The sequence below is a fragment of the Sardina pilchardus genome, chromosome 2 (assembly GCF_963854185.1).
Source record: "Sardina pilchardus chromosome 2, fSarPil1.1, whole genome shotgun sequence".
In the NCBI taxonomy this organism is placed as follows: domain Eukaryota; kingdom Metazoa; phylum Chordata; class Actinopteri; order Clupeiformes; family Clupeidae; genus Sardina; species Sardina pilchardus.
Window position 1 is genome coordinate 35,350,105 of NC_084995.1, and position 14,359 is coordinate 35,364,463.

The 14,359-nt window shown below is 46.3% G+C and overlaps 1 protein-coding gene across 1 annotated transcript; it reads left to right on the forward strand.

The window, feature by feature from the left end:
- Positions 1–3,193: 3,193 nt before the first annotated feature.
- On the forward strand, positions 3,194–7,426 carry LOC134072008 (uncharacterized). The gene is made up of 4 exons (XM_062528648.1): positions 3,194–4,092; positions 4,760–4,954; positions 5,075–5,154; positions 5,249–7,426. The coding sequence occupies exons 1-4, from the start codon at positions 3,994–3,996 to the stop codon at positions 6,213–6,215; spliced, it is 1,341 nt and encodes a 446-aa protein (XP_062384632.1). The 5' UTR covers positions 3,194–3,993; the 3' UTR covers positions 6,216–7,426.
- The last annotated feature ends 6,933 nt before the right edge of the window (positions 7,427–14,359 follow it).

Sequence of the window (14,359 nt, forward strand, 5' to 3'; positions counted from 1 at the left end):
GTGAGGCCCAGAGATGTCAACGCGGCCATTGACTGCTCGACCGGTGGCATGTCCCCGAGTCCAGTCTCCACGGGGTACGTGGCTGTTGCTAGCTGGCGGCAGCCTGCATCGAACTGCGGGCGCTGCTTCAACTTACCCCATGACGACCACAGCATTGCCGTGTAGTCAGGCGGCACCGGCACAGGGGGTGGTGGGGTAGCACAAGGGATGCCCTCCCAGACACCTACCATGGGAGCCGGAGCAGGTGTGGGCGCCTCAAGGCCCATGATGTTCGCAGCGCTCAGCACCAGTGACATCAGGGAGCTGACGGGGACCTCTTCCGCCCCCACGGAGCTGTCACCCAGCTCTGTAGAGCCTGTCTGCAGATCTCCCATGAGGTCATCACCTGTGTGGGGAGCGCAGAGAGATAGCACATCCGCATCGTCCCGTTCCTCCTCTTCACCATGGCTCCCAGGCCTGGATGAGAGGGCGCCCTCCTGGCCAGGGGGCAGGGTGTCTTGAGAAGAGGCCTGGCGATCTACCAGCCGGTCCATCTTCTGTGCCAGAGCCTGGAGAGCAGAGAGGATCTGGAGCGACTCCGCGCTACCACCCTTGGTCGCTGCAGCCGTCGCCAGACGCTCAGCAGGACGCTCAGCCGGACGCTCGGCCAGACGCTTAGCCGGAATGGGTGCAGCTCTCTGGGACGGCCTGTGGGGGGACTCACGTTGCCGGCCCCGCTTGCGACTGTGCTTACGGCCATGCCCACTGAAGGGGAATGGCCGGCCAGAGGAACGTCGCCTCTCTCGTCGGCCCTCATGCACGTGGCCGGATATCAGGGCCGCCCGTCGTTGTCTCTCACCCCTGGAGAGGTCGCAGGCAGCGCTGCAGGGGTGGTCAACGTCCTCCAGGACGTGTGTAGCCCCAAGACACATGGGGCACTCCCTGTGCCCATCACTGGCACTCATGGAGGCGCTGCAGATCCAGCAGTAGTGGGAAGCCATCGCAGGCCCAAGAAGCCTAGGCGGCGTTGATGCCTGGAGCCCTCCTCGACCAGTCCACCAAGGTAAGACGGTGGCCCGCACCAGCGCACGAATGCACCTAGCAGGCGCACACTAGCCTCACCAGCTGCGAACAACAGTCTAGGGTGCCACAGAACCAGAGAGGTGGCCCGCACCAGCGCACGAATGCACCTAGCAGGCGCACACTAGCCTCACCAGCTGCGAACAGCAGTCTAGGGTGCCACAGAACCAGAGAGGTGGCCCGCACCAGCGCACGAATGCACCTAGCAGGCGCACACTAGCCCAACCGACTGCGAACAGTAGTCTAGGGTGCCACAGAACCAGAGAGGTGGCCCGCACCAGCGCACGAATGCACCTAGCAGGCGCACACTAGCCCAACCGACTGCGAACAGCAGTCTAGGGTGCCACAGAACCAGAGAGGTGGCCCGCACCAGCGCACGAATGCACCTAGCAGGCGCACACTAGCCTCACCAGCTGCGAACAGCAGTCTAGGGTGCCACAGAACCAGAGAGGTGGCCCGCACCAGCGCACGAATGCACCTAGCAGGCGCACACTAGCCCAACCGACTGCGAACAGTAGTCTAGGGTGCCACAGAACCAGAGAGGTGGCCCGCACCAGCGCACGAATGCACCTAGCAGGCGCACACTAGCCCAACCGACTGCGAACAGCAGTCTAGGGTGCCACAGAACCAGGGAGGTGGCCCGCACCAGCGCACGAATGCACCTAGCAGGCGCACACTAGCCCAACCGACTGCGAACAGCAGTCTAGGGTGCCACAGAATCAGAGAGGTGGCCCGCACCAGCGCACGAATGCACCTAGCAGGCGCACACTGGCCCCACCAGCTGAGGACAGGGGTATAGGGCGTGGCGGGGAGGCGACAGAGAGGAGCACTTCAGCGGTCCACAGCGTATGAACACACCTGGGCAAATAAAAGCACACAGTATTATGAAGGCCCACGCCCGCGGATGACAACACACAATGGGCGCAGGCTAGTCCCACCACTGCGAACAGTGGCCCAGGGCAAAGCACAGAAACAGAAAGTATAAAGCCAAAAACAGGCTATACAATAAACAGAGAACACCTCAGAAATAAATCCAGGCAACACTCAAAAATAAACCTCTCACAGCACAAGCAGGCTAGAGGAATACAAAATAGCACAGCAACGTAATCACTTACCGTGCAACAACAACAAACCCCTCCCTGCACAAGCAGGCTAGAGGAACACAAAATATGACAGCAACGGAATTACCTACCGTGCAACAATATTAAACCCCTCACTGCACAAGCAGGCTAGAGGAACACGAAATAGTACAGCAACGGAATTACTTACCGTGCAACAAACAATTAACCTCTCACTGCACAAGCAGGCTAGAGCAACATAAAATATGACAGCAACGGAATTACCTACCGTGCAACAACATTAAACCTCTCACTGCACACGCAGGCTAGAGGAACACAAAATAGTACAGCAACGGAATTACTTACCGTGCAACAATATAAACAAACCTCTCACTGCACAAGCAGGCTAGAGTAACCCAACATATGACAGCAACGGAATTACTTACCGTGCAACAATATAAACAAACCTCTCACGGCACAAGCAGGCCAGAGTGACACAATATTACAACAACGTATACTTACCGTGTAATGATATAAGCAACCAATAAATTACAGCGCTAGGTGGCCCGCAGCAAAACTGACAGGCTAACACAATATCCGGCAGCACAATGCAGTAAAACACAAGAGATAACAGGCAGACTTACGAAAAACTTCGGCTGCAACGACAACAAAGCACAGAAGACCGCACGGCGGCCCACACCAGTGCGCGAACGCACCTATAGTGGGCTCGCACAAAGCCCACGGCTGCGAACAGGCGTATAGGCACAGTATAAACAACACAAAATACCGGAACTAGCGCTCAACAAACAGCAATCTAAGCTAGACAACAGCTAGCTCAGCTGAAAAAAGAAACACACCACTCCAATTCTCGGGGGCAAAAATATGCACCCGTACCACGCAGGTAGCGAATTACGTAAAGTGATGTCTTACCTTTCGGAGTCTCTTCAATACTCACAAGGTCTCTGAGGCGAGAAGGAAAAAGAGACTGACCCGGGAGCATTCTCTGCTATTTATTAACGCAAGTCGTTCTGCTTCCGGAGGTCATGGACATGACTATTTTGACATATGGTCTCGGTGATAGGCAGAACGAAGGTGATCATTCCTTTTTAGACCGTAGTGACGGTCAGAGTGAGGTCGAAACAGATCACAGACGAGAACACCGGAGTACAGAAAACAGTGACATTTTGTTGTGTACGTACAATAAAAATTTAAACTGCAATCACATTGTTGTGTTTGTTGCGAGACAGGCAGGATTATCCTTCAAACGTGAATAGCTTGAAGTGTTGTCAATTAGCTTGCTAGCTGTTTATTACAGAGGTTAGCAATTAACAGCTAACAGTTAACGTCCCTGTTATTTAGCATTGTTGCTTTTTGTAGGAGTTGGGAAGGAGCCTCAGACCTCTGTGTGCTGTTTATATATTTTCCAGGTGTGTCATTATTTTCTATTCATTTGTTGTGTTGGATGTTTATACCAGAGAGTGTTGAAGTAGAGCTTTGTTTACTGTGGTCCTGGCGTTAGCTATTTTTTCCTCTATGCTAGCTCCCGCTGACTAGCGAGCTAACTACTTCTGTTGTTTCATGATGTTTTGGATCTGATGTAAGTTCGCATCATCCAGGCAACACAGCACAACAACGCATTTATTTAGCGTCATCTCCCTCCCCCTGCAAGTGCTGACATTGCCCCACCCCTCGCGGCTCCTACTCGGGTCTAGTGTGAACACAATTGCCTAGCTGCACGATTAGAACGTTCACAATTTCCGCTTTAGTTCCGGTAAGCTAACCCATTTCCGGCAAAGAGTATGTTCCAGTTGGATCCTGAAGATGTCGCTTTTCTACAGTCGATGTTTGCAAGATTTGCCAAAGATCACGGTGAACGATGTCCACCGAATTATTCAGGCGGCATCATCCACTCCACGGAGTAAACGGGAGAAAGGATTCAAGATGTATATATCTAGTTACATCGACAATTTTGAAGGTAAGTCCAATATTAAATGACTTTCACACTGAGCGACATTAGCGTTAACTTAGCAGCTAACTAACGTTAACAACCAAACACATCTCTGAGGTAACGTTGGTGTACACTTTGATCTTGACGGTGTTTGCCTATGTTTTGAGTAACGTTAATATGATGTTCTGTTTTGTTAATGACAACATGATGTTATTTCCATATTAGTGTCAAGCAAAGAGCCAGTGACAGGGAGAGTGAGCGTCCGAGCTACCTGCTATAGGTCACTGAGGAAAAACGAGAAGCCTCACGACCTCAGAGTAGGATCAAAATAGTTCAGCTGTTCCTTATTTCCAAGCCATTTCTGCAACATGTTCTGGGGATTTCATGTGTCTAGTTTGAAACTGATTAACATCCCAAAGAAGGCAAAATTAAACTGTTTAACCGATGTAACACTTAAAGTAGAGTTGAGATCTAGCCGTCATGAAAACTCCAGAAACCGGTTGTGACAGTTGTTGTTATTGTCAGATATTCTGTTCACTAACAAAAACTTTATGGTTAATCTTACTAACATTACTATGGACTAAATATATGAACACATAAACTTCCTTTACTTATTTATTTAAATGAAATCATGATGTTGTTATTTTTACTTCATGAATAGTAAAATTATTATTATTATTATTTTTTTTTAAAGATCCTCCTTGATGGCTCCTCTCCAGTACAGCTGTGTGAGGCTGTCTGTTCCTGTGTGGCTGGCCAGGTACTTTGCAATCACAATGTTGCCCTGCTCTACCAGACTGCACATTATTCACAGCTCCAACTTAGTGCTGTACCACCCGTCCGGAGCTGCACTGAGACAGAGCAACGCTGGCACAAGCCACGGACCATGGTAATTCTAAAAGCATTATATCACCACCAGCATTAAACCACATAGTACAAGGTATTTTGTCAGTATTGAATTTGTATGCATGCAAAGATCTTACCTTAAACCATTACTACATTTCTACAGGGTGTTAAGCCAGGCCGAGTTAGGGATATGGTTGTGATGGCGGCTAAACCAAAACAGAGGACTGTAGGAAGTGGTGTAAGGTAATGTAATGTTGTATCTTAAGAATGATACAATAAATGGGGTAACATATGGCTAAAAAATAGTCTCAAGCTTCATGTTGCTATTTTCATACAGAAGCACACTGTATAAAGCAGTGCAGGGGGAGCTGCCTGATCCAGACATGCTGAAGGTGGCAGAGGTCTACGCTGACTTCCCTGCTACATTGGCGCCACTCATCACCACCATGGCAATCAGCTCAGATATCCCTCTGGTCCAGTCAGCGCTTGGACAAGTCCAGGAGGGAAGTCTTATTGCAATGCAGCACCCGGTAACCCTCAGTAGAAATATCCAGTATTATCCAGATGCTCCTCCACCACCACCTTTACCGTTGACTGATTACAGAATGGAACCCACGGCCTGCCAGTTTGTTTGCAGCTTCCAACAACAGCTGCATCTGGTCTCTCTGCAAACAAGTTTGGAAACTGCCAGACAGGTGGAGGCTTCTACTCGGGACCAAAGCCTGTCTGTGGAGTGGTATCGAGTTAGGAGCCTACGTGTGACATCGTCCCACTTCAGAGAGGTCTGCCATGTGCGAGGTAACAGTACAGCACAGCAGCTTGCAGAGAGGATGAGAAAGGGTGTGGTTCAGACCGCTGCTATGAAGAGGGGCCTGGCACTGGAGCCGGTTGCTGTTGAGGAGTACTGCAGGGTCAAGAACCTCAACTATTGGCCCTGTGGATTTGTAATCCATCCTGATGCCCCCTGGTTAGGCTGTTCCCCTGACGGCATTGTGTTTGATCCCTTAGAAAACCCTCCATTTGGCTTGGTGGAGATCAAATGCCCCAATGCTAAGAGCTATGTCGACTGCAAGTACTTAAAATCAAATGGTGACACTATGTCACTAAAACGGCAGCATGCATACTATTGGCAGGTTCAGGGGCAACTTCTCATCACTGGCATGGAATGGTGTGACTTTGTTGTCTTTGCAGAAGATGACATGGTCATACAAAGGATATACAGAGACAAGGAGATTGCTGAAGTGATACGAGAGAAGGGAGATCACTTTTTCTTTTATTTTTACATGGCTGTTTGTTTAAGATAAAAAAAAATAATCTTTACTTTCTTACAGATTGTTCGATTTACATTCTGTCTTGAGTTTACAATTGTTGTTATTCTAGATTACCCAACTTTTTGAATCAGTTGAAGTAAATCAGTTCAAGTTATAGATTTGTAAAAATGAACAATAACATCTCTACATTCTGTAATGTTTGGGGTGTCAACAGCAAGACATCAGTTCAAGTTGAATACATATCTACACAAAATGAACAATAACATCTCCACACCTGGTGATATTTGTGCACCTGTAAAAATGAACAATAACATCTCTACATTTGGTGATATTTGTGCACATGTAAAAATTAATAATAACATCTCTACATCTGGTGGTGATTGCACACAGCAGAAAAATGTCTCATATGTATTAACATATACCAAAACATTTACCAAAAATGAACAGCATCTCTACATTTGGTAATATTTGTGCAGGTGTAAAAACTGATATCGTTAGGATCTTTTTTTTTTTGTTTGTGCACATCCAACATCAAAACATCGAGTTTGATACAGATTTGCAAAGAAAGAAATCTGTTGTAAAGGTAATTTTGTTCAGCTGTACACACCTGGTCCTTAGAAGTGAGCAAAAGTCACCTCTTTGATTGAAATTAAACAATAACATGATTGAATTAAAGAGCAGCAGGTATCTGTTCAAGTGCTGTAAAGATTTGTAATAATGTACTATAACATGTTTGAATTGAAGAACAGCAGATATCTGTTCAAGTGCTGTAAAGATTTGTGAAAATGAACAATAACATCGCTTGTGTAGACACTAACCTACCACCTGTGTTTTTGTCTTGTTTCCTGACAGACAAGCTCTGTACAAACTTGTAAAAATGTACTATAACATGTTTGAATTGAAGAACAGCAGATATCTGTTCAAGTGCTGTAAAGATTTGTGAAAATGAACAATAACATCGCCTGTGTAGACACTAACCTACCACCTGTGTTTTTGTCTTGTTTCCTGACAGACAAGCTCTGTACAAACTTGTAAAAATGTACTATAACATGTTTGAATTGAAGAACAGCAGATATCTGTTCAAGTGCTGTAAAGATTTGCAATGATGTACTATAACATGTTTGAATTGAAGAACAGCAAATATAAGAACAATAACATTTAAAGAACTGATTAAGTTAACAAAACAAACATTTCAGAACAGATTTTTTGCTGAAATAACCGATTTAAAAATAACCATTCACTTTTGTGCAGCCCATGCCTTCACCAGAGGTCCATTCTGGTAATTGACCAAGAGGCATGCGACAGAGAACAACTGGTCAATGCTCCCACACATTGACAGTGGGATGGCTTTGTCAAATAGTTTGTTCTCCTTTACTCTCCTGATGCATCGTTCAACATGAACTCTGAGACGGGCAATTGACTGTGTCTGTTGGACATTCTCTTTGGACATCTGCGTGTTCTTGACAAGGAAAGCTGGTCGATACACTTTCCCAGGGCAGAGATTGTCCACAAGAAAGCCCTTATCCACCATGATGGCCATCTCTGGTGTGAGGCATTTGGTGATGCCCGACTGCTTGAAAATCTCCCTGTCGCTCATTGAACCTGCATACAGCGGTGACACAAAGGTGATTACACCATGTGGTGCAATCCCGATCATGGCCTTAAAGGTGGTGTGAGACTTGTATGTCGAGTAGACTTCACTCTGAAGAAGGAGGGAAGAGGGTGTCTGACAGTAAATCTCTGTGCAGTCAAGCACCACTTGTGTGTCAGGAAACAAGGCGAACTCCGGTGGTAAATGAGCTTTCACTTCTTCTGGTGGAATCCACAGACGCATGGAACCCAGTAGATAATACAGGAAGTATGTCCATGTTGTTATTATTCTGCTGGCTGTGGAGGGATGAATCCTGAAGCGGCTGGCGAGGTCCCTTAGAGGCAGGCCTACAGAGAGGTGCATCAGAAAGAGCAAGAGCTCATCAACAGTAGCAAGCTTCGTAGCTCTAGGTTGAGTTGGTTCACTGCTACCACTAGAGGTGATTCGCACCATCTTCGTTTTAGCAGCAGGCTCCACCAATTGCCAAAACTTTTGGAAGTGTTCATAGGATGCAAATCTGAAATGATAAAATCACAAGACGTTTAGAGCAGCAGTACAATATTTAACTACTTAGTAGAGGCATAACCGTAGAAAAAAACTGCATACACTGTTTAAAATAAATTATGGTAAATGCTTCTTTGATTTTCTAATAAGTATTTGTTCTCTTAGCTGTTAATTGTGGCTTCTTACTGTTTACCAGGTGATGGGCAAAAATATTGTGTTGATGATTTTCAGAATATGGTCAGATATACCATTAAGCCCATTAAGCGACATTACTGGTTCAATCCGTGTACAGACTACACACATCAGGACTAACCTGATTGAACTAAAGATAAATAGAAACATAAGGCTAATCATAATACATTTTTTATGATATGTATCTGTTGAAATGAGGCTGGCAGAAAGCCAGGTGTAGATATGACATGCTAGTGCGTTGCTTCGTGGGGGCCTGTACCAAACACAAGCTAACGTTACAGACATTATGCGGATACTAAACATACCTGGTGTAGAATCGTATATCCTCGTCGGAACCGACGAGGCGTTGGAGTCCAAAACGAGACTGCAGTTGCAGGTATTCCACCTGGTGTTGGAGTTCTTCAATCTTTTTCCTGAGGGATTCATTTTCGCTCATCAGCTCAGCAACTTGCGGCTTTGACGTTGACGTGCTGTATGTATGATCTGACGGTGGCGGCGGCAGCACTTCAAGGTCCGATGCACAGTCCTGGTCAGGGGACGGGGGTCTCGGCCGTCGCTGCCAGACATTAAGCCTAGGAGCTGGCAATGTGAAGTCATTCCACGCAAACAAGCAAGGAACAGCACCTTTCTTTAAACGTTTTGGCCCCTCGGTCGTAAGAAAGTCGTCAGGGAGGAAATGCCTGCTGCAAACCCGAGTCCCCTCCGTGGGAGCGAAGTTGTCCCGCCGGATCTTCACTAACCACCTCAGCTTTACCTCAGGATCCGCAGGAAAACGGTGAAAACTGAGTATTGAATTATACTTAGAGGAGTTTGTACACTGTGGTACACTACAGTGTAAAGACGTTTTCTTTATCTGGCGTTGAAAAGTCAACCGCCTTGCCTTCACAGTTAGCAGACTCATAGCGACATTATACGATGCTAACCAAGCGCTACAACAACAAACACTACACCAGAGGTAAACCGGAAGAAGTCCAGCTCACCAGAGCACCCGGAAACACTTAACGTTCTAATCGTGCAGCTAGGCAATTACCATAGACAGTAAAAGATATGGACAGAGCTATCACGTAGACGGCAGCAGAGACCGAGGAAGCAAATTTCAACGGTTTTTTTAGGTCTTCTTATTTCGTCATAGGTCTCCTGCGCAGGCTCAGGTGTCGTACATGTGACGTAGGCACGTAGTCTGACCTATGGCGACGCTTTACTCTCGCTGGACGCATGCGCCTTTAACACTTTAGCATTGACTTTCGAAAAACGTTAATTACTCAGCCGATAAGACAGTTACGAGATTATTATGTCAATTTCACAATGTAGTATGTACCCCGACAATAGAAAATGTTCATATAAAGGCTTAAAACGCTTCAGCTCTAACGTAATTTGATGTCAAAGTGGCGCTTACGCCCCATAGGATTCAATGGAATGGCCAGCTAGCCACGGTCTTCTCGTTAGCATGGCGGCCGCCATACTGTCTACACTCTCAGAACGTTCGCTGCCCCCTTGGCAATTACCCGTATCTCACTCGGACATAAATGGTGCATTCCATTTAGTGTTGGCAGTCTCGTACGTTTACCCGCCCGACATGTGAGAATTTGTGGCTAGCGTGAACGCTGGAGTTTGTAGTCTTTTGGGAAAGAACATGGATGCCACCGGGGCAGCAACTGTCTCTTAGTGCTGGACATTTGTCTAGAACACAAGCAGATGTCCCTCATTCTCCCTTTTTGGGTATGGTCAATGGGAATGAATAATAAAAAAAAAATTGGGCAATTTCAACAAGTGCTGTTGCATTTCTAATGAGCTAGATGGGCATTAGCAGGCTAGCTAGTCATTGTTATTGTTGTGTGCTAGCCTCTTTAGCAAACCAGCTGGAAAACAAATCATTACATTGTATTGCACGCACAGCAAGACCGTTAAATGTATGAATTGGTGACTGGATTGAAGCAGCAATGCAATCTAGTGTGTTAAAGCATTCCATTGTCATTAAAACGACCAACACGGTACAAATACAAAGAAAACACATGTCATCTCATCTCGACTATGGGCGCAGCCATGTTTGTTTACAGGTCGTAAGCCCAACTCGGGGTACTCGCAAGTACTCCGAGGTAAAGGGGGCGTTCCTCTGTAAAATGCCGCAAGAAAGCTGGGTAATTTACACTTTACAACTCGGGCAGGTGACTTACGATACAAATGGATCGCAGGGAAAGCTCATGTGGGAAACGTCCGTGTCGTGCCTCTACCCGGGTAATATGTCCGGGTGACTTCTAGAAGTCATGTGAGAAAGGGACTTTATATTAGTCTGTTACTAACTAATATGATTAGGAGGGCCTGCAGTTTAGGCCATAGCAGTGATAGCTAACATCACACAGTGGAAGGATGTGGTTCCCATGTCTGAAAACCCAGATATTAAAAAATAGAACATCTAGTAACTAGACACATTAGGCGAGTTCAAGATGGCTGCGCAGCACAAAAACTGCGCAGCACAAGATGCCCGTGGTTAAAAATCTGTCCACGTTGGTCTAGATGGGTGTGTTTTCGACTCAGCAGTCGGTATCACATGGCCTCAACTTATCGCGGGAGCAAGGCGTGGCCAGGCTGCTCAGCAGCGGAGCAACGGCGCAGCAGCCTTCTAGCTATACTGCGGAGCACAGCGGAGCCTAGACCCTGCCTTCATGACATCAGGACTTTGCCCCAATTGGCTTTTACATCCCTGATGTATGTGCAGGTGTTTAGATGCCTCTTCATATCCACAAGGGTCTGTGCGGGTCCGTACCTCGTGTTTCGTCACATGGTCAAGTCTAGACTACGGGAAGTAGAGAGTGTACAACTTCATAGCAGCGTTTGTATACCCTCCCCTGCTGCCACCAGCAGTTCTCGCTGCTGCAAAAGGTCATTTGGAGTTGAACTTGAACGCTCCTATTGCAAAATTTGTTTGGCAACACTGGTGCAGTAGAGAAGGCTATTGTTAACCCCAGGTAATAATTTAAGCCTCCACCAGAGGGCAGAAGCGCATTGTTTGTCTTAGTGCCCTATAGTTTGTCTCTCAATTTTTTTTAACTACAAACTCAAACTCGTTGAGCATTGGGACACAGTATATTTCAAAAGATGCCATTTCATTTGAAGACAAGTGTACACACAGACTATACTGTGACAAATAAAAGTCCAATTTATCAAACCACACTATGTTACACAATTACATAAACCCATCTAATTCTGAAATAAACACAAGCTTATTATGTTAAAATAAAGTTGAATATTGATGCATTCATCTTATCGAATCGTGTATGGTAAGCATATACAGTGTAAAAATGGAAAAGGGGGATTTTCACAGTTTATAAACCAAAAAAACATGGGATTGCACCAACTCATGTTTCTCTTTATACAGTGTTAATATGTTAAGCTTGCATATGTTAATATGTTAAGCTTGCCACAGCAATTAACTGACAGTATCAAACAGAATCATGTAATATGAATGCAAAGCACATAACTAACTTCAGAACCAGGAGGCAAATGATCACGTGCCCCTTGGGGCCACCTTAGATATTAGAAAGCTACAGTAGATACCACACTGTCCATTGAGTTCTATTGGTATACGTGAACCTGTGTACCTTGCTATCCAAGGGCAACACTTGTCGGTAATCAGAAACACCTGTCTGATTTCCAATCAAAGACACCTGTTTCTCCATTGGCCTCCGGTGTGTTTCCCCCACCATGATGGTGGCGCCAAAGATCATTAAGGGCGGAGCAAGATACTTCATGAGAAGCCACTTCCTGGAACCCGAATCGCAAGAGGGAGGGGGGCAAAATCCCCCTTTATGCAGAGCTGTTCCGCCTCTTTTCCATTGAAGTCTATGGACATGACATGCATGACACACCCCCTTTATGCAGAGGAAGTGATCCCCGTTTTGCGCCCATAGACATGAATTACGACGACGTATCTTGCTCCGCCTTAAAGATCTTTGGTGGCGCTAATTACGCACATTCTATCGGATTTTTAAAAAAAAAAAAGGCATTCAGAATGTTTTTGATGGTGTGGGGCATTGTCTAAAGTTTACATCAATACCAAATGGTTCCTAGAGTGTTGATGAGTGCACATATTAGGTGCACTCGACATGTCAAGTCGGCTGCAAACGCATGCAGTCGAATGCAAACAGAAACGTAATTTGCGTCATATGCAGTGCATGCTGGTTAGACGTGTTGTTCGACTTGAAGAAAAGTTGTGATCATAGGCGCGTTCAAGTTGGCTGCGCAGCACAAAAACTGCGCAGCACAAGATGCACGTGGTTAAAAATCTGTCCACGATGGTCTAGATGGGCGTGTTTTCGACTCGGCAGTCGGTATCACATGGCCTCAACTTATCGCGGGAGCAAGGCGTGGCCAGGCGGCTGCTCCGCAAAAGAGCAGCCGGTCTGGAGGTACTGCGGAGAGCAGCGGAGCCTAGACCCTGCCTTCATGACGTCAGGTCTTTGCCCTAATTGGCTTTTACATCCCTGACGTGTGTGCAGGTGTTTAGATGCCTCCCCATATCCACAAGAGTCCGTGCGGGTCCGTGCCTCGTGATTCGTCACATGGTCAAGTCTAGCCAAGCTACACTACGGGAAGTAGAGAGTGTACAACTTCATAGCAGCGTTTGCATCCCCGCCCCTGCTGCCACCGGCAGCTCTCGTTGCTGCAAAAGGTCATTTGGAGTTGAACTTGAACACGGCTCATGTCACAAAAATGCGACCATGTCACGTCACTCAAAACTCGCGGGATGAAGACACCTGCAGTCGAATTCTGCAGTTGCCTTTTCGTGCATGCAACCGGCTGGATCCCGCCCCATGACGTCAGTTCAAGGACTTGATAGGTCCGTTTGGAACAGGTTTGGAAGGAATCTCCCCATGACGATTATGACAGGGGTCTCGTTCTGCCTGCTTACCAAAGATTCTATAGCGGAGCAAGATGGATCTGTTAACATTTTAGGATCCGCACCGTAGCAGCGTCTGGGATGACACCTGAGCTTGTCAAAAGTGGTCCATCTTGTTCTGTTGTAGAATCTTTGCCCCTTACGTTAGAATTTACTAAAATGAACAGATATGGAAGGGATACATTCTCATTTGTGATTTCTGGAACAGCGGTAGGCTAGCCTACTGAAAAGGTTGTGATATTCTGCTATTTTATGCTGTTGGTTACTATACACACGGAAAACACTTGATATTTAATTAATGTGCTACAATGCAGGCCTGTTCACTGCATGACAACAGTGGTTTATTTAAACTACATCATATCAATTTATTTCATCAGTCATCACGCTCATTTTAATGAGTAAGAATGAAAGTTAAATACTGTATTTAATGCACACAAATTCCGCGATATCTCCCGCGAGGTCTCACGCGAATCACGTCTGTCAAATTTGCAAAATCGTGTTCGGGACCATCTGCCTCTAAAACTTTCGCCCCTCCCGGTGACACTCAAGCTCTCGTTGACGTATGCAGCCAGCCGAAGTCAGCCGTTTCCGAACTCGAATGCACCTATTAGGCTCGTTTGCGATGAGCTGCGGCTGACTTAGGCTGGCTTCATACGTCAACGAGAGCTGCAGAGTCTTAGCAGGAGGGGCAACTAGCACACGCAGCTGATCCCGGACACTCCGCCTGAGATGCCATGTGACTGAATTCACTCGCGGGAGACCTCGCGGGAGATATTGCGGGATTTTGTATTAAATACAAATATAACTTTCATTTTTACTCATTAAAAAGAGCATGATGACTGACGAAATAAATTGATATGAGGTGTTTAAATAAACCACTGTTGTCATACAGTTAACAGGCCTGCATTGCAGCACATTAATTAAATATCAAGTGATTTCCGTGTGTATATATTTAACCAACAGCATAAAATAGCAGAATATCCTCACGTTTTC

Coding starts and splice junctions, on each gene's coding strand:
- LOC134072008 (XM_062528648.1), top strand. CDS start 3,994: ATGTCCACCGAATTATTCAGGCGGCATCATCCACTCCACGGAGTAAAC. Junction 4,955..5,074: donor GGCACAAGCCACGGACCATG/GTAATTCTAAAA, acceptor ACATTTCTACAG/GGTGTTAAGCCAGGCCGAGT. Junction 5,155..5,248: donor ACTGTAGGAAGTGGTGTAAG/GTAATGTAATGT, acceptor ATTTTCATACAG/AAGCACACTGTATAAAGCAG.